General features: G+C 35.4%; 1 protein-coding gene across 7 annotated transcripts in view; it reads right to left on the reverse strand.

Moving 5' to 3' along the window:
• Positions 1 to 21,360, reverse strand: part of LOC118192450 (plasma membrane calcium-transporting ATPase 3-like) — a 480,953-nt gene that overhangs the window by 224,817 nt on the left and 234,776 nt on the right. For all 7 annotated transcript variants that reach the window (XR_015043552.1, XR_015043551.1, XM_085825569.1 and 4 more), the window contains exon 2: positions 4,603 to 4,770. Coding sequence is in view for 5 of the 7 variants with exons in the window: in XM_085825567.1 (XP_085681693.1) it covers positions 4,603 to 4,770 (168 nt within the window). In the remaining 2 variants the exon portion in view is untranslated. The remainder of the gene's footprint in view (positions 1 to 4,602; positions 4,771 to 21,360) is intronic.

A 21,360-nucleotide genomic window follows, 5' to 3' on the forward strand; every position in this document is an offset into this window, starting at 1 on the left:
GTTGTATATAGTAGAAAAACTTTGTTAATTTGACTTTCAGTAATCACAGTTGACTAAATAACTTCTCTCAAACTGAGTTTCTTTTAAATTCTTGTATCTGATATGCAATAACGTTTTTGTAACTTTGGACATTCTATCCGAAATTCATTTAATAGTTCATTTGATACTCCTAATTCATCGCGACAAGCTATCCAATCACGTACCCATTTTTTTTCCCTCCCAAGAGCAGAAATTAATTCGTTTGAAACTGCTTCGCAGACTTCAAGCACTGCAGCCTAAGAACATCTATGTATGTTCAATGCATATTCTTTCCTGCAGCTGCGACGTCGATATCCATTTCGTAAACAAACGGAGGCGAGTTGTCAGTCCACTCTGATCGGTGTAAACAATCTATCAGAGTACAGGTCCGTTCACTCGGTTCGAAACGCTCGGACGAGCGGCTCGCTACGAGCAGCTTTGACAGATGTAAAGTGGCCTTTAGGATAAATCACTCGAAAGGGATGAGGATATCTGCAGACGGACAGCGTAGTTACACCAACATTTGTCCTCATTGCCCAGATGACATCCCACTGTCTCGCCATCACATCTTCAGCTGCCCAGCAATCCAGGCCAGACTGTTTGACATCGGCACTGAAGACCCTGTGGACCTACGTTATACTGATAGAGCTCCGGAGGTTGCAAAAGCTGTCTTTGACAGCTTCGGAGCTTTATAATTGCACTTTGTCATAGACACGACATCATCAAAGAACAGAAACTATAGACAATATTGATAAATACCAAAACTTCAATAAAAGCAGTTTTTTTATATTCATAAACTAAAACTAAATATTAAAGACCTAACTAAATGCTGACCTCATTCCCCTGAATCTATGAAATCCCCCGTCCAAGGGAAAATTCCGTTCCGGTTGACAACCCTTGGGCTAATATTTATATTACACAGAGGAAAAAATCATAAAGATCATTTAAAAAAACTGTGTTTTGGGATCAGAGCATTATTCGAACCAACTGTGTCCAGCAGTTTTACACATTTTACACTGTTGGACGAAGATTGATTAGCAAGACAACACAAATATGTTTAGAATAATCTTTCGGAATCTGAACTGCCTATTAAGTGTGTAGGGATTTATATTATTTTTAACTAACAAGTTAAGTTTTAATTTTAAGCTTTCCTATAAGCCTTCTTTCCCCTAATTGTCAATGTCAGAATATTTAAATTTGGTTAGCTCGCGTGAAGGAATGCAAATTCTACCTCAAAGAAAGAGTTTAAAACCGAGGTTTAGTAGGAAAGTTAGAGAGAGTTAGGCTATTGCCGTTAGCTCTATTTCGTAAGCTTCTACTCCCTTCTGCTTATTGCGAGTTTTCGTGGAATAACTGCATATACTTGCTGCCACTAGTTACGACGCCGGTTTAAGAAACATGAATTACCGGTGGCCTGTAGATTAGCTCAACGATTTGTGCATATCTTCGAATTTCTAGTTTAGTTCTGTAATTTCAATTACCTCCCAAGAAGAGGCGTAGTGTGTTTGCGTCGACTTGACGCATTATAAACTTTAAAGAGTGTAATAAAGGGTACTTTTAAACTCTTCTTTCTGTGCAGTTATTACTCTTACAGTTCTCACGCAGAAGTTAGATGACAAAACTCTACAAGAGTGTTCAGTATTTGTAAGAGAATTCGAAGTTTTGATTGGTCGTCTGTTTTTGTTCTACTTCTATGCATTATAGGTGTTTTCTTTTCAACAGGAAATTTCAAAAATCAATACGAAAAACAGTTTTACAGCAAAAATCGTGGATTGTTCACTGTATCCGGCTACCTCCTCAAAATTTTGGAGAGTACTGAGTGTTTTTTTGTCACTGAATGGGCCATTTCCGGCCAAATCTGGCAATTCGCATCCACCTGTCACTTTCTGTCAACCCTAAACCCGCTCTGCGGGGAAGCTATCTCAACGTGGCTTGTATTGTTGCGTAGATGAACGGACCGTACAAATAAACATCAAGTACTGAAGTCTAAACTCAAAACATTTTATTTTTTTTTAACTGAATGAAGAACTACTTATATACACCTGAAGAACATGCTGGAATATTTCAGTCTCGGAATGTTCTGGAACATAAAGAAAACAGATTAATCAGAAGGAAATTTACATAAAAACCAGTTATCAGGCATCTTGCCTTTGATAGGTTTCGAATCCAGGACCTTCGGGTTTTGGGTCCTGCGTCTTCTTCGCTAAGCTATGAGGAGCTCAGACGAAAGGAGCAGTTTTCGCTACAATAGGAAAGCAACATCAGCTTGGGTGCTGTAATTAAACTTGTTTCATTGGAATAATCTTCATCAAGTATTACCAAGTTTTGTTATATATTGTTACGAAATATACAGATGCGGTAAGATAGCTTCCCCGCAAAGTGTTTTTAGGGTTGCCATAAAATAACAAGGAATGCAGAGTTGCCACATTTGGCGAGAAATCGCCCATTTTGGGACAAAATCGGCGATATACCATGGACGGATGGAGAACCTTCTGGAAAGAATTCTTACCGGTTTAGCTCAGAATGTTCTCGAACACAAGCCGAAAGCTATATAAACCTTGCTGGCTCGCAGTCAGTTAGAGAGTGTCTCGTCTAGAGTGCGAGATAGTTAGTCTCGAGTTAGTCAGTCCGTGCAGAGTCGATCGAGTTGACAGTCGGGCAGTGAGTGCCGAGTGGGTCGTCGAGTGCATCGAAAGAGTCTAGTGTATCGCGGTTAGTGCATCGTCGGCAGAGTGCGTTAAGCTCCGGGAACGACTGAACCGAAGAGTCGGGAGCTGTGCTCTGTGTGTCGTCGAATGAATCGCAAGTTGTAGCGTGGAGAGTCTCGAGAGTACGTGGAGTTCTGAGAACGACCGAGCAGAGTCGGGAGTTGTACTCTGGTGCTTTGCAGTGAAGCTGTGTCCACCGCTATTGCCTGAGAGTGTGAAGGACTGAACCGAAGAGTAGGGAGCTGTGCTCTGTGTGTCGTTGAATGCATCGCGAGTTGTAGCGTGGAGAGTCTCGAGAGTACGTGGAGTTCTGAGAACGACCGAGCAGAGTCGGGAGCTGTACTCTGGTGCTTTGCAGTGAAGCTGTCTCCACCGCTATTATCTGAGAGTGGGAAGGCTGTGTCGCTGATTGTTCCAGCGTGTTTGTAGTAGATCGTCGACGACTGCAAAAGCGGTTTGGAGCTGTCTTGATTAATATTGGTAAATAAAGTGTTTTTCGATATTTCATCAAGTGCTGTCGTCGTTATTCACTCCAAATCAACATGAACCCCGTACGAATGTGAAGGAAAAAAATAACGTAACAACTGGTGGCGCTAGGAAATAATTTAACAATATTATATATTTGATTATATATATATATATATATATATATATATATATATGATTTTTCATATTTATAATCGGCAAGATATTTAATTTGCGTACATTCAGGTTGATCATTTAAAGAAATTTAAAGTAATATCTGATAGTAATTGCAATTATTTGCAGAACCAGAGGTGAATTAGTCTGGTGAATTTCAAAATCTGCGAATCTACTACGAATTTAATTTCAGCTAAAACTCATATCCAATTACCCTGAACAAAGCAGCACTCACATGAATGCAGTTCAGGGTAATTGGATATGAGTTTACCCTGAACAAAGCAGCACTCACATGAATGCAGGGAAAAAGAAAACTATGTCTCCTAATATGTAGCTGTAATTCATATCTTGTAGAATCCCTTTTAAAAATATTTACATTTAACTGATTGCCCTCCAAAAACATGCAAGGTCAAACCGAATGAACTACTAAGCAACACTTGTTTAAACTGATTTTCTTTCGATCTTCCTTAAAAGTCAAGACTTCAAGAACACAAATGAAAGGCTAAAAGGTTTATTAAATTACAAATCTTGTGGCTCATCTAAAATGCAGCAAAAACTTCCCCTACCCCTGCTTTTATGCTGCCAGAAAGTCTAATTTTTAAATATGTACAACCCAAATGATACGTAGCTTTCAGCGCCTCACTATCGCAGCTTTAGCTACTTCGGTTTCTAGCGTGCGCCCAAGCAAATACAAAATTACTCATCAGAACGCAGATCATCATACAGGTAGTCGTTTCATGAATAAAACAGTTTTCTGTCATATTGCCAAAGCTCTTTCTTTCAAGCACAAATTTGCCGGCTGTTTAAAAGTAAACTAATTTACAATTTGGTGATGGCCGATGGAAGAAATAGAAAGTACAGTAAAGAATTAACATAAAATTTAACATGTTAGTTAAAATAACCTTAAACCAATGCACATGTGTTTGTCCCATAACGGCTAAACATTGCGATGAAAATTCTAAAATAATTTTTTTTAAATCTGAAACTGCTGAAGACGTTCATTAAAATTGATATGAGAAAGAAGGGCCACATTTAGACAGAAATTTTCCAGTCACTGACTTAAATAAAGGAAATGTGTATACCCAGCTACCGGTATGAGTATTATATGTAAAATTTAAGTTGTCGTGTTTGCTTTAGTTACCGCACATGATGGCATCGGAATTAAATAAAGAAACGTTCACTGTCACTTCATTGACGTAGAAGTACTAGGACTAGAAAATACAAATTTTCACTTTACCGTCTGTTGGAGAGGTGTGCAACTTCCTGCAGAGGTTGTGTACTCCCCCATGCTCGTCCTGTATCCTCTGGACCGCCTCGTATCCGCGGGTCTCCATCAGGTCGCGGAGCTCCGCGACGGTAACGTCGAACTCCTCCTGATCTTGGGTCCCTGAAGCGCTCGCCATGCCTGAAACAGGACACAGAGTTTATTTTCATGACACATTTAAACTAAATTACAGAACTAATAATATCATTAATATAATGCAGTATTTCTCAAGCATTTTAACCTGGTGACCCAAAATGCTTATTTATAGTTGCGAATGAATGCAAGTGTATGGTTGCCCAATCATATTCAGGTTGCGGCAGCGTTCATAGCGTAATTTGACTTGCGTAGTACAATGATGTACTGCATGAATGTGCTCCAGCTCGTGCCGCATTCGTGTACTAATGAGCTGCCATTTCGAAGTGTGACAGTGATATGAATCGGTGGAGTGCACAGCATCGTGCCTTTGCTGTTGAAAGTTATTTCAAAAATAACTACTCTGTTATTTCTACCCAGCGTCTATTTCGGAAAAATTTCAACTTGGAACGTCATGGGAAAGTTCCAGATGGACGGACCGTTTCGACAGACATTTCCAGGTAGAGTAATTTCCCGTTTTGGTGACATTTCCTGGCCGCCTCGCTCACCTGATCTTTCACGTGCAGACTTTGGGGGCACCTGAAGTAAGAAGTTTCCCGAACACGTTCCTGAGTTGCCACCATTCCTGAGTTGAAATATCGCATCAGAACTGCCGTCAGCAATGTCCCAGGGAATACGTTACGCCGAGTTATGGCAAGCTTCCAACGCCGCCTAGATGAATGTGTTGTGCAAAGGGGCATCATATTCAAAAAGTAATCCACGCAATGGACAATGACTTACACATTAGTAAATGACATACCTTTAATAACTATTTATTGAACATAAGGGGTAATAAATAATATACGGTTACTGCCTTATAGTGTGTTTTTAATACCCTACTATGAACGCTGCCGCACCCTGTAGTTGCGATTCGTAGCGACTCGCAGGCGTGTAGTGCCAATTCTTTGCGACACGCACGCATATAGTTGAGATACATTGCAATTCACATTATTGTAGCTGTGATTTATGCCAACTCACGTGTATAAAGTTGCTCCTGGAAGGAAAAACAAAAGAGGCTTCTATAGGGTGGGCCAAATAAGACCTACTAATGTTAAACACGGATAACCCTTGTAATAATCATTTATTTTGATTAATCCTTTTATACATTAAATACATTTTATGTAAATCATGTATGAAATATGACATCAGACAAATGTCCACCATTTTTCTCGATACGGAGATTGGCTGTTTTTAACGCGTTTTCCATTACACCACGTAATGTTTCTGGTTGAAGTCTCAGTACTTCGTCTCGAATATTTTGCTTTAGCTGTCTAATAGTCTCTAGTTTATTAACATATATTTTGTCCTTTGAATATTCTCATTAAAAAAACGATTCTGCTGCGCCATTGGCCGCAAAAAGTTTTCAATCATTATTCTGTAAGAAGCTCCGGAATCGTTTCCGGCGTTCCATCCTCATTATCGAAGAAATATGGAGCGATAACACCATTGGACATAACACCGCAACAAACAGTACACTTGAATTAAAATATTGCCGATATTTACGCTGCGTCATAACAATTGATCGTTGACAAGAATAGGAAAAATCGATAATTTTAACGTGTTGTTTTGTACTGTATGGTTCCATAATAAGTTTCCAAAAATTAAATTATAACCTACAAAAAGAAAAAAAATAAGTATATCAAAAAATAAAAAAGTTATTTATGTTTAACATTGGTAGGTCTTATTTGTCCAAACCTATAGAAGAAAATACCATAATAATGAGGTAATAAAAATAAACATATGCAGTTGTTCACAATTATTTTGGCAGCTAAGAATAAGTTCGTAACTGTACTCATAACCGCATAATTAACAAAATCGTTCTTGAAAATGTTTCGTGACCCGTCACAAATTGTGGCCCACCTTCTCATGTTGTGAATTCCCAATATTAAGGAGTGAAATACGTTGTACAATACGTACATGGTATCTATTACGTAGCAAACTGACTAGATTTCTCTACTTGTACTCTCTCTTTCTTGTACGAAGTAATCGCGAAAAATTTCAGGTATTATACTTCTACAAAAATATCCATTTTGAGCACTCTAATCCATTTTAACGATGTTTTTCCTTGATATCTGTAAAAGTTTTTTTTGTGACGTATGTATCTTGTATAACTCAAAAACGAGTAGAATACGAACGAGTATCTCAAAAACGAGTCGCTATAGAACGTTGAAATTTGATTAGGGGACTGCCATAACATGTAGTTGTGTACCAGCATTTTTCGTTATAATCGGCCGCATAAAGTTGTATATATACATATATACCGTGTATTCCTGCGCATAATGCACTTCAAACTAGGTTTTTTAGTTTTTAGGTATATTCACCGTATAACGGGCATTCTTTTCTTTGCGTAGAAACCTGGCAGATATAGTGCGGTTCTGCTATCTTTTGAAGTTATTCATTGCAAGATTTTTCACAGGCTTTCAAACAATGGTATACTGAATTGACAAAGCAATAAGGGAATGATATATGTGTGGGGAAAATGCTTGAGAGGGTAAATAATTCCGCAAAGATGGTGTATTGTATTCAATGCATGTGTGCACAAGAATATTATTCTAGGGTTTTCGAGATAGGAGGGACATTATTTGAGGTAGGGATGTATGCCAGACCCTAATGAATTCACGGAATTAACAGTTAGCTATTTTCTCTTTCTGTAGTCATTTAAAGCCGTGATTTTGAAGTGAATATCGAAATCAAAGAAGGTAAAGGGAGCCAAATACGTCGTATTAGCCTAGAAATAGTGCGTGAGTGAATAAAAGCATGGATTGAAATTAAACCCGATATAATTGAAAAGTCATTATGAAAAGGTTTTAGAGACATTAGGTTTATTTCGGAAGCAGGAGTGACGAGAAATGAACCAACGTCCTCGCCGGGAATATAACCATGGACCTCTAGAATGCGCGCCCAGCGTGCAGACCACCAACCACGAAGGCATGCTAAGAAGATGGGAGAAATACCTTATAAGGTAATATTCTAATACTGGAGATGTAACGCAAGTTATTTACGGATCAGAATAATAGTGATAGCGAAAATGAAACAAAATTCGATGGTGTACCTGAAGATATAATACGGAAAAAGAATACGGCAAACTTTTCATATTATCAAAGAAGAACATTTTTTAATTTCATAAGGCATGTCATTTTAACAGTATTTAAATGCATATAGAAATGTAACTTTTGTGTGCTCTATCGCTATGTCCAGTAAACAGACAGAAAAACGCACGAAGGTGTAAAAAGCCCTTTTATTTAACTCATTAATTTAACAAAAGGCACTTCTTGTACTTACAAAACTAGCCAGTATTTATGCCGTAACTCAGAAATAATAAACTAAGATAAGTCATCAGTTAGCCAAAGGCGACACAGAAAGAATAACCCTCAAGTAGGTTGAAATCTAACACCGGCATGTCGAAGCCTAGGTGAGAATAACGCAACACTGCAGACAGATTGCTGTCTAAGAGATACAATTAATAACGTGGCCTTTAGCAGGCGGAATACGCTCCGATTCAACAATCTAAAATCTTCATTTAAATATTCTTTCTGACGCATCTGAAAACATGCGAACTAAAATTTGCATTCTGGCAGGAAAACGGGGGAAGGAGAATGACAGAAGAGCTAGTGAACATTAACTGGTTAGTTAAAAATAAATAAGTTCTTAAAATTTTTTTATTACCATTAATCTAAGTAAAGATTTCACTAATAAAACATTCGTGCTTAGTTTTTTCTTACTTTTATGTTAACATTCTTAAAATGTTTCTTATCATATGTGCAGATAATACGGGTATCTAGAAATCCTATAAATCCAATAAGAAGTGAGGTGAAAAAGTAACAAGAAAGTATTATTTGGATCATTTATATGATTACCTTATAACTGAAAAGCCTCCTAAATATTGAAAGGGAAACTGATTTTGGCTTGCGGAGAAATGAAACTGTCAGATCCTGCTTTGTTAGAGTAACAAATGTTTTCATTAAAATTTGTCTTTTCTTTTCTTTTTAAAGCATTACCTGAAATGTTATTAACGATAAATGGTGCTCTTAACATCAGACTGTATCAGCTATCATTTACAATTTCGATCCATCGTTATGTAATGCTCATGCGGCTTAATACGATATGCGACAAGAATTGCCAAATAAATTCACCACGCAAACGGAACATGCATCATGCATTCTGTCACACAGAACAGCTTCCGCGTTATCCACACATGTGGTGATACTGAATTTGTTGATATCTGTCAAACATAACGCTGAGAGCTCTTAAAAGCCTTGTCTAACAAATCTATTTGCTTACGCAAGCGTTACGCACGTATGTTATCCATATAACTGCAAAGCTAGGTACAGTATAATATACATAAAATATGATTATGTATTAATAAACATGTCACAGTAATTCTAATGCCAGATCTTAATTCATCAAGAAATGTAGTTTTCAACCATTTCATAAACTTTTAAGGGAAAAATTAGCTTAAAATTTCGCTAGTATGATAAAATCAAAGAATTGAAAATTTTCAGAAATTTGCTTCGTGATTACTGCTTATAACCAATTCAAGTTGCCATCTTATTCTTTTCTGCTTTCGCCACGTTTTGGCTGTTACAACCTGCCTCAAATAAGGACGCTTTCAGAGGGAACATTTTAATATTTTGGCTGCCGCTTCACCCGTATTCGGGTGACGACATAAAATTCTGATTAGCATGCATTAGCCGTTACTCCGGTGTCAGTTCTTTGAGTCCTGAACGAGGTAAAGTAGGTATTCGAAAGAAAAATGAATGTTGAAAGAAAGAAACGAAAATGATTGTTGCCCGACAGGTAAATTATGTTCTTTCTTCGGTATCAATTTTCTTTCTTCCTAAACAACTAATTCTTGTAAAATATGATCAGCACATTTATTGTCTACAGCACATTTATTGTCACTGCACTTTTAAGTATTCAAACCAGAATCTGAAGATGTAATCTTGTCTACAATTATTTTTCTGAAAATTCTCGATTGATCCTTATCGCTACTATTTGTGTTTTTGTACGCCTCGCAACAGGTTTCTTCTTCACTGCTGTATGATTCACTTAAAAAGTACTTATTCGTGTTTCTTTTAGACCTTGCAAAAAGTTGGGCAACCATTTTCAGGCACAAAAACTTCATTCATTTGTCACTACAGAAAAAATATTTGAAAAAGAAGAAATAAAGTTCGAGTCTCACATCCTTTCGTAGAGAAATAAGTTGCTTCAAGCCACCACAATTTATAATGTCATGATCAATTTTTACATGCAAATAATAATGTACTGCTAGACAATATAATATAATTTCTGAAAATCAATTAACATAAAAACGTACGTTACAGCAAATAATGAATCGTCAAAATTGAGATGTTAAAGTTTCAGCACAACTTTACAACAGTACTTAAATGTAATCTTTGTAAACAATTTTATAGTTCTTAATTAATTCTGATAGTAAACATATCATGTTTACAAAAATGATTTGTAACGTGGGAACATCATGCCTGTTTCTAATGTAATATATAATGTCCTGAAACATGTTGCCTGTACCCACTACAATAGATAACATCTTGAACATGCACCTGCACAACTATGTATTTCGCAATGTATATCATGTAATTTAATCCCTTTTACTTTAGCTAATTTAACGCTGAAGGGTTAGGAGTACCGTTGATGCCACCGCCAGTGGCAGTACTTGTAGTGCTCATTGGGGTCACAATTTCCATCACGACTCGAGGAATGATGCCAGAATGTTTTTGCCATGAATGTCAGTTTTCTAATTAGTGTGTGGGGCTAATACCTGCTTACTTAGGGTAAATATTAGGTGGCCCCTCTCACTTCTACATAACATAACATAACATCCTTTCGTAGATACTTCGTTCTTGAGGAAAGATTTTAAACTGTATGCATGTCCCAAAATATTTCTTTCTAGATCTTACTCTTACGATCTTACGATCTAAACTCTTACGATTGGAAACAATTGACGCATGGTATAGGAACGCTCGTAGACTAAAGGAGATTTTCTTGCAAACTCGAGTGGCAGTCAATATATTAAGCAACATGTTCGCTGTCATATTACGAATGGAAAAATCGTACAATCTTTTGAAGCAACTAGTTTGTTTAGTTGTCTAAAGGCAAACCGGGAAAGGTTAGTTTCGGTTATATGAATTTGGCAAAGCAGTGAGGGCTATCTGCTTAAGAGGAGGTATGCCTTTGTGGAGGATGTTTTGATGTGAACTGGTTTGTAATCATGTTACACATGGGAAAAACCACTAAAACCAACCATGCACCAATCTTTTCGCCTCAGATCGATCCTCAGTTAGATCAAAATACCAGCATTCCTCAGTCTTAACTACTCGTTCATTGGTAAGGCCGTAAACCGCGGAAGAAATACTAGTGTTTCCAGGTTTTAGCCACTCATTATCTGTTGACATTTACACCTCTTTTTATCACGCGTATTTTTTACGACATCCGTTCTTTTACCATTTTCGGCACCTCAAAAAACGACAGAAATGAGTAAATATTGATAATAAATTTATTAAGAAATAAAATATTAATCGTATTATTGCGAAATACAAATGATATCACATTCAAATATAAGTAAATTATTTTTAAGTTCTTATGTTAGTGAGATGAAAATGCAATGATGTATTTCATTATAGAGGATTTTAAATTTATTATTTAATAATTATATTTTAAAATCGAAGCTAATTTTAATATTCATCGAAGACAATTATGGACAGTAAAAAAGGAAAACACCTTGGTAGGAAAAAAAGTAAGTTTAATATTACTTACTCCTGCAAGGAAATTCACTTCTTACTGGTTACGAAAACGCACTTTAAACTAACTTCAATGTTTTTATTTATTTCTAAAAAATAGAAATAAAAGAAAATAAGAAATGGAAATCTCTATTGTTCTCCCATCCAAAGGTTTCCTTGTCTTCCTTTTCTTCATCAGATAATTCTTGAAAAACCCTAGCTAAATCAGCTGGTTGCACATATTTTTTTGCCATGAAAACCGATATAAAATTTACAGAGCCAAATGTATTCAAATTAAAATAATAAAAGGCAATTAATAACACAAAATTACAAAATATTTGAGAAAAAAATATTTTCCGAATTTTAAAACACGACCACGGGCGTGTCGTAACTTTTATGGAAAAGCTGCCACGTAGCACAAAAGCCCAGTTAATAAAAAGTTAAATGATTTCCTGTGTGCACATTCCATGATATGGGAAAGGGTGGAAAGGAGGAACAGAAATGACCTTCAGACGTCTCAGCTTCAATATGCGAAAAATGTGCATTAAAAACTGAATTTGTCGTAAATTTTGCGCATACGCGCTTGCTGGAAGGTTAAAGTTCGTAGTATGCATTGCTTCTTAGAATCAGACTTAAGTCAAGCTCATCGTATATCCAAAAGGTATTTGCAAAGGAAACTACACTTGTATTTAACCCAAAAGATGGGAAAACATTTCATTTGTTAGGACTACACAACTATTGAGTCATACGCAATTTCTGATCGTAAGCAGTGAAAATATGAAACTTATTATATAAATAAAGAAAATATAAAATAGCTTTAGTTTTTATTCCATCATAATATAATGAACAATCAAATAGCTTTAGGTTTTAACCTATCATAATATAATGAATGTCTGTTTACAGTTGACTACGTACAACTTTGAAATAATTTTAATTAACATAAAAAGTTTTAAAAATTACGAATATTTTTCTCTTCTTAAAAGTACCCGGAAGTTTTCAGAGTAGATACACATGATATTCCCCTTTCTAAAATTCTAAGGAATGGCTGAAAGGATGTTAACAACAGAAATCTACTTTTTAAAACTGAACCCGAACAGTAAACTTCTGTATAAAATATAGAATTTCTAAATTAAATTTACCATAAGCAGATAAACATATAATAAATTTCTATCAAAAATTCATTTGCATAATATTTATGTTAAAAACAAAATTAAAATCAAATAACTGCGTTGACAGTCAAAAGTAAGCAAAAAATTAAATCAAGGAAAAATTATTGATTAGATCCTAAGGTTTGATCCTATTCAACGGATCGTTTTCTTCAGAGCGAAATGTAAAATTTTACTCAATATTCAACAACAAAACACATTTTACAGAACTGTTTAGAACAATGTATTAAACTTTATATGCTTTTTAAATTTTAATAATCATAAACACGGAAAACAATGACTTTTGTTCAAAAGATTTAGCATGCTGCAATAATGTATAATATTTTAACTTGTAATATTTTCTATGCATTCTAAGAAATAGGAACGAAATGGAAGGGAAACACGCCAAAGTAAACCATAAAATTAGGCAAAGAAACAACCTTGCGTTTGGCATTTAGTCAAGCCTCTATCGATTTTGAGAGCAAACAGGTATATTCCTTTATATATAGGTCTTTTGAAATGGTATATTAGTAATATAGATATTACTCTAATATAATAATTCAGAATTTCATCAATCAATGAAAATATAAGCAATTAAAGAATTCAGCTTTATTTCTACCAATAAATAAAAAAACTAATCAAAAAGCGAAATAAAAGAGAAAAAAAAAAAAAAAAAAAAAAAAAATGGAGGGAGAAAAACAAAAGAAAAATTCGGAATCCTCAATTAAAGTCCAGGTTTAAATAATGCATATCAACATTCGCAGAGTATGTATCGCATGAGTGATTGTATTTACGATAATTCAGATAAAACGAAATAAACTTTTTTTCATTACTTAAAGAAAATTAGTGTTTGCAGAAAAGATCCGACCACTTTTATTTCATATTGAATGCCCGATAATTTTAAACACTTTCCATTATTTAATTTATCGTTTCTTCATTAAATTTAGATTTTAATTTTAACTGAATTTTATCTATTGAATTTCCCCTTTAATTTACATCATATCTGTGGTAACATCGTTTGGGATACTGAAACGTCATCTCTCGAACTCTTCGCGTTGCGATTTTCTTTTTGTTCATGTGGCAACAATAAAAGAGTTCGATATAAAAAATAAACATTAGAATTTGCTCTTCAAAGAAGAAACTCGCTAACATTTTACTCTTGTTTTCTCGTTAAAAAATTTATTTAAAGAACTTTGTTCTCTACAGTGTATTGTTAATACATTTGTATTAATCAACGAATCTATAATATCCGTTTTAGTGTTTTATTTACGCTTGAATTTTAAATTAAACTTTAACATCTTTTATTAATTAATTCAAAGCTTTTGTTAAAAAATAACGGAAAAAATTAAATGCACACTAACTGTTACGGTATTTTGATTGAACATTATCGGTGCACGGCACTAAATTCCTTATTCCTGATCTTACAATGAACAAGTTGTTTACATACTTCAGATTAATTGAATGGTTTGCTTACTTTGGTTTATTTAGATGATAATTTCAATTTCACGAGCTTAATTAATTAGAAAAATATATACCGTGATTTGTAAGAAATGTCAGTTCACAGAATTATGTTTCTAGAAAACAAAATCTCACTGATCTGGCGGACTGTGATCTCACCATTTTTGTTTCCTAATATTGGAAAGGGCTCAGATTTTAATGGTCACCCAAAAGGGTTTGTTAAGGTTTTCCTACGCTCTCGCTGATGTCGCAGTCTACCAGTCTGCTGTTGCCACTCACTCCTGCTAACCGATATCTTTTTGCATTTTTAGTTTTATTACTCAGCATCATTTTTTTTGCACCATATACAATTCAACAGAAAAGTTACAAATATTTTAAAACTTGCATGTGTTTAGAATTACGGATGCATTGTTAAGTGTTGCCAGACATTTCTCAATTTTTTATTCTTTTCTCACTTGATCATGCCAACGCACAGTTTCGCACAGTTAAGATGGCTTGCAAAACTTTATGTTTTTATTATTAACGTTTTGTCTGTCAAATTTATTAATTAAATATCATGTTCTTCGCACTCACGCTGTAACAAATTCAATCAAATAGCAAAATCACAAAATATTTTAAAACAGCGTATCTTTAGAATTTCCGATAGACAGTCTCGCGAGCTGGAGGTAATAATGTTTTAATCCGTACAGTGTTGTCATTGCTCGCTTCCAAATCGTTGATTTTGTTAAAATTTCATTAAAGGTTTACAAACTATAAAATATAAATTAAGAATTCGGTCTTTATGATCATGGTCACGTTCACATATTCGAATGGGATGGAGGACTACGTTATTCAAAATCTGGTGGTCCTAGCTACCGTCGTTTTGCATAGTGCGAGAAACACACATACATTCATGCATATTCTTCATTATATAATATCTTTAAAAGTAATACAGAGCGATAATATTTTGAGGGAACAGTTTGAAAAGTTATACGCCACCAAATTCTGTTTTGAGACTAATAGACCTTTTGGACTTTGGAGAGGGGGAGGACTAGTGTATTTTATTGAAATATTCCTTTTGTCCTCCATTGAATGATGAGACCTCTGAACGCTGATAACTAGAAACAGGTTCGAATTCAGAGGAGTTGCCCGTCGAAACCATCCTGTAAAATCTTCGCGAAAGAAAGTGTCGCAGGGAATATATCGCAAGGGGAAAACATCATCGTACAAAACATCGTAAGACAAAAGCAAAGAAGAAATATCTCAATTCTAAAATGTAGTTGCATAAAATTTTGTGGTCGAAAATAAAGCGGTGGTAACGTTTCACAGTTTTAAAATATCGTGGTAAAAATTAAGCACCTACAAATCATCACATGATGATATAAAATCACAGACATGAGTTTTCTAGTTATAACATTACTAAAAAGCCCAGTGGTTGTACGAAATGGCCGCTGTTCTAGATATTATAAATTGTAATTAAATAGATTTGTGCAAAGGTGTCTGCTAATTCAAACTGAATTACCCATAGCAGGCGGCGAGGACGCCTCTTTGCTTACTGCCCCACTGGGTTTCCCCCTTGCTTAATTGCTTAAAGTAGAGTGCAATGAAGGAAAGCTCAGGCGGTACATTTCTTAAAAGCCACCGCTAGCTCAATAAATAAAGGTGATTTAAATAATAAAATGTTAAATCACATGTCAAAGATTTCTTTGTACACATTTCTTGAGTAGATCTTTCCATCCTTTTTAAGCTCGCCTTGCAGAGGACGATCCATTATTTTTAATTTTACGTCCGTTCTTTCACGAACTCTTGAAAAGGCACTATAACGTTGACCGTGTCCAAATGCAGGCTCAGGTAAAAAAATGCCAACGCGCTTAATCGTTTGGCCCTGAGACTTATGGATGGTCATAGCAAAGGCAAGTTTTACAGGAAATTGTCTACGTCTCAATTAAAACGGCAACCCTGTGCCGTGGCAACTTCATCCCATTGGCTAGTACAATTACGCAAAAGCAGCTAATAAACTATTGGCGACAAACAGACACTTAAGCCGCATATGTGGTGAAGTAACATCATCTCCATCATCTCCTCCAAAACGGCAGGCTCCCGGGATTAGCGAAGCATACCGTTGGATTCCGCAGGTCCGTGGCACGCCATTTTGACCATTCGTGTCTTAGTGGGACTTATACGAGATATTAATTAAAAACTAATTTTTCCCTACGTTTCCCGTACATTTTCCACTTTCTTTTTTGGGTTTTCCCTATTAGAGGGGTTTGGTTACGTGCCAAATTTTTTTTTCTCGAATATCTACGGAACGGCGCCGAGTTGAAATTTGAGACACTTATCCTCGGATTCCAAAAATTTTCCGAGTCCATCGATACCGTTCTCATATTCGTACGACTTTACTCGGCCGAGATATTAATTAAAAACTGGGGAAACGTTAATTTAAGTGCTCATTTTTCCGAGTGGCAACAATAAACTATCGGCGACAAACACTTAAGCCGCTTATATACCAAAGAAAATAAGAGAACCTGCTAGATGCCTTTTTCCTTTCGGTACCCATCTCACTTTTCCTTTCTCCGTTTTCTCATCCGAGATGTTTTCCATTTCCTGAATTCATTATGTCATGTGCCCTTGGGTTTAATTTAAGAAACCGGCAACGTTGCACCTGCAATAGCTCGGTAATATAGAACTGTCTAAGTCTACGTCGTGGTTGTGAGTGCGCGAGAAGTAAGTAATGATTTTATCTCGACGTTTCATATTTTCATGTTAACTAATAACTATTTTCTGAAAGAACAAGAGTTATACTTAAACATTCAAAATCTTGACAAATGTAAAAACTAATTGCTAGGTATAAGAGTTAATGGAACTTTAGATTTATGATCCTAATCACTAAAATCATTACTTTCTTCACCATGTTTGTAGAGACATTAAGTTATTTCGAAGCCGGAGACTTGAAAAATGAGCAACACCTTCGCCGAGAATCGAACCATGGACCTCTGGATACGCGCCCACCGTGCAGACCACTACACCACTAAGGCAGGCTAAGAAGGCGGGAGAAATACCTTATAACTTTATAAAGATGTATTGGTAGATTTTCATTAAAAAATATCGGATAAAAAGGACAAAAAAAGAAGATATATACATATTTAAAATTCCATTAATTGTTATATGTAGCAATAGTTTTTGCTGATTTCAAGATTTTAATGGCTTCTTGATTTCTTAATAAAAATTTATTAGGTAATGCCTATTGCAAATTAATGATATATAGAGTTAAAAGCATTACTCATCATTTTGTGCTTTGAAATCATTATGCGAAAATTTACTTAATTTTTTCCAAGCAGAAAACGCAAGTCTACAGTGTTGTCATTCATGCAAATATTTGCAGGCACTTTAATTTTTAGCAGGATATTTTAAAACTGTGGCAGTGGCTTGAATTGGGGGTGTGGAAAGGTGATAGGAGACACTAAGATAATTCCTTGCGGTGTTATTCTTCAAAACTCAAACGTAACTTCCCTTTTCTCTTTTAATTTAATATTCCGTGCAAGGAAGTCATGTGGTGTACACATCAGAATTTTTTCTAAAGCTAGCACTTTCCATGTACACTGTTAAAATAGTTTCTTTAAATCTCTGTGTTATTTTTTTTAAAAAAAAATATTGTTGAAATTAAGCAGAAAGATCTAAAAATATAGTAACTTTTTCCGAAATGTTTAATATCTATGCAGGGCGAATCTGAATAAGAGGGAAAATTTTATGGTGTAATAGAAGCAATATTCGAGCAATATTCGTCATAGAATGTATGGTCGGGAAACAAGCGGTCAGAAGTTACAGGGTAGTTTTCCACTGTCATATTAAAAGAATTAACACAAGAATAATAGGAGATACATCAGAAACCATTTGATTAATAGAACGTGCTCATAGAAATTACTCAAAAGATTTTCCGCCAGCTGTAATGCAGGCTTCGCACCTGCGGGATAGGAATTGACGCACATTTGCGAAGACATCAAGCATTTTCCGAATATCGGTAGTAAAAACGGCGATCTGGCGACTAGATCTATTTTGGTCACAATGGCGCACTCGTAGCTTAGGCTTTTCACGTGGCCCCACAGGAAAAGTCCAAACACGAGAGATCCGGTGATCTTGTTGGCCAAGCTATGGAACCACCTCGACCAATCCATCGCCCTGTAAATTTTGTGGTTTGTGTAACCAGCAATCCTTTCGGTAGAATCCACGGTAGAGAATGTCTTTGGGTGCGAGGACCTACGCTTTTTATACCATTAATTTACAATTTTTACAATGCCACCTAGCGGCTCTCCGTTTGATTTCCGACCATACATTCTATGACGAATATTGCTCATATAGTTATCTCCTATCACGCCCTAAATTTGTTACCTCTTTTTTAGATTCATCCCCCTCCCGGGGTTCGATGTAGAGAATCCTGCGAAGCTACTGGCTAGGATCTGTACTTAGGCAGTCTCGGCCACGGAGGTATAAAATTTAGGAACTTGATGTTTCTGAAGGCCCTGAGAACGGTCACTTATTGACCGGCTTTGGGGTCTGGCACATCGGTACGGCTGTAGTAGTCGGGGGTTGCGCCCCCGGTTCGCTGGGTTATGTCCCACTGCGACGGGCAGCCCGAGCGAATGCTAAGCAGTAAATTAATGACCAGTGCCGTCTGGGAGATTTTTCCTGGGCAGTGCGCCTCTCTCTCTGAGGGGCCAGAGTGGAGGTTGAACCTCCGCGCCTGGCTCTAAGGAGTGGGGTGACATGTAGTGCGATTGAGTTCGCGGAGCAGGATGACGTTTTATGACACGATGTTTTTTTTTCTTTGCTTTCTTATCTTTTGTATGATTGTGTTTTGTATGACGATGTTTTTCTTTGCATTGCTGCCGCAACGTTTTCGTCCGTCACCGTTTCGGCCTGTAACCCCGTCGAACGGGCTATATATGCAAGCTGGTTTTGGTGATTTTCTTCGTTTGTAACGTAAATATGTGTAAGTTTAAATTTAACACCTTTGCCCCGAAGTCGCCCCTTTCTTTCAGTACACACGCTTTCAATGCTTTATTTAAGCAAACAAACAAATCCTGCCTCTTCTTGCATAAATTTCAAATTATGTGTAACGGTTTTTATTATTTAATCATTATTAACAAATATGTTATTTATTAATAAAAGTCAGATTTTGCTAGCTGTTTTACAAAATAAAAGCAATTGTTAGCTAATGAATAAAATAAACTATATAGATAAAACAAAAATAAACTACTTATCATATTAATTAGATCTAATATTAAAGAATTACTATAATGGGACCCAATTTTCTGTATCACTGCCGGAATCAATGTGAGAAAGTATATTATTATTTGAAACACTTGCACACACACACACACAGATATAAATTACAATAAGAAATATATATATATACGTATATATTACAATAAGAGATTTTGCAAAAAAAAATTAAAAGAAAAATTTTTGTAAAGGATTATTCTACCTTAAGAAAAATCATGTATCATGTTAATTAGTAGTGAAAAGTGAAAAGTGGAAACTGGAGAAAAAAAGTTTTCGTAAAGGAAAACGTTTCCTTCTAAAATTTTTCCTTTTCACAACCAATTAATATGACACAATATTACTGCCCTCTACAGTTTTCCCTTAGATAAGATGATTCTTCAAAAACATTCTTTTTTTTTAAATTTTGGCAAAATTTCTTATTGCAATACTTGACTTTTATTCAATCCACTGCAGTCTGCATTTCAAGGGTAAAGACAAAAAATATGTAGTAATGGTGATGGCATAGCACGTAGCTAATTGAAGAGGAAGAATTGTGATAGCGCAAAATGCTATAATGTTGGATACAACGACTAAGAAATTTGGCAAACGAGTAAGATAAAATCTTCATTTTTATTTTAACCGACATTTGTTGGCGCTCTAATATTGCCTATTCAAGAACATTTACATTTTTGAATTCTGCTGAGATAAGAAGCGAGCGAAGGAAATGCTATCTTAACAGGAAGAGAGGCAAAAGCTAAAGTGCGTAGTTAGTGATCCAGTATGGAAGCTCACCAAGAGAAGGTTTTGGTTTAGGTTAGAAAGGTTTCAGCTGTCAAAATATTGGGTTCAAGTTCCAAATTAACTACGTCATCAGTGTTACGCAAGCCATGTGACATAGATTAATCTAGAAATGAGACAGTTCAGGAAAGGTATTACAATTTTTAGAAAACAGAGAGGAAATACCCAAATTAAAAATGAGGAATTAAGAAGCTATTCCTAAATTAAATTATAAAGCTGATTTACATATTTTTTATTTTATACACACACATAATATAATATATATATATAAATGGATTCCAGTCATAAGCGCTATTGAAATAGCAATGAGGGTTGAAATTAAATTAAATATGTCTAATCGCTTATTAATGTTTACGTCTTTACAGCAGAATGTAATTTGTAGAGGTGACCATTCATTACTGATAAATTACTCAGTTATATGTCTATTTTAACATGTCATGAATCCTGAATTGAAAAATCTGGTAAAGAATTTAAAATATTTTTCCATTCTCAAAACATTTGAAATCAGTCTGATAACATGACAATGGTATTCTAAAAACTTTAATAATTTTCATTTCTTGGCACAGTGTGGATAGACATACCACAAATTCCTCGTTCTCCTTTCCGCTAAAGTTTGAATTTTATTTTTGCTTTTTATCAATTAATTCATCTCTTGCAAGAGCAGATGTTACTGCCACTTGGATTATGTAGTTCGCATGTGTTGTGGAAAACATTCTTCATTCAAATCCTAGATCTTTACATCTGTGTTTCCTCTTACAGTGGCACAGGGAGTTCTCAGAATGGTGAGAAAAATAAAATTTTTAAATGCAGATATAAATGATCTTCTAAATTTATATTACGTTAATTTACGTCTGCACTTTATATAAGCTGAGAATTAAATTTTTTCAGAAGTTGCTTGCAGGGAATGTGGTAAAAGTGGATCCAAGTTTTACCTTCTTAAATGCTGATCCTAGAGATACCACAGAAGTAACCTATTTACCTTACATAAGATCGGTTTTGATTTCAGATTATAAACAACACTTCAGATAGGATTACACAACAGCATTACATGATCTTGCATTTTCTTTAACTAAGATACATGAATTATGCCAACAAGATTTTTAATTTTCTTTAGATATTGTAAGGATTATGTTATTTTGATTTACAGTTAAATTTTGAGTTAGAGTTCCTTTCCTATCAATCCTTAACTTCAGCTTACTACTTCCGGCCAGAACGTAGTTTTA

Source organism: Stegodyphus dumicola, chromosome 10, assembly GCF_044657685.1.
Source record: "Stegodyphus dumicola isolate Sdum_Otavi_A_Nest chromosome 10, ASM4465768v1".
NCBI classification, from domain to species: domain Eukaryota; kingdom Metazoa; phylum Arthropoda; class Arachnida; order Araneae; family Eresidae; genus Stegodyphus; species Stegodyphus dumicola.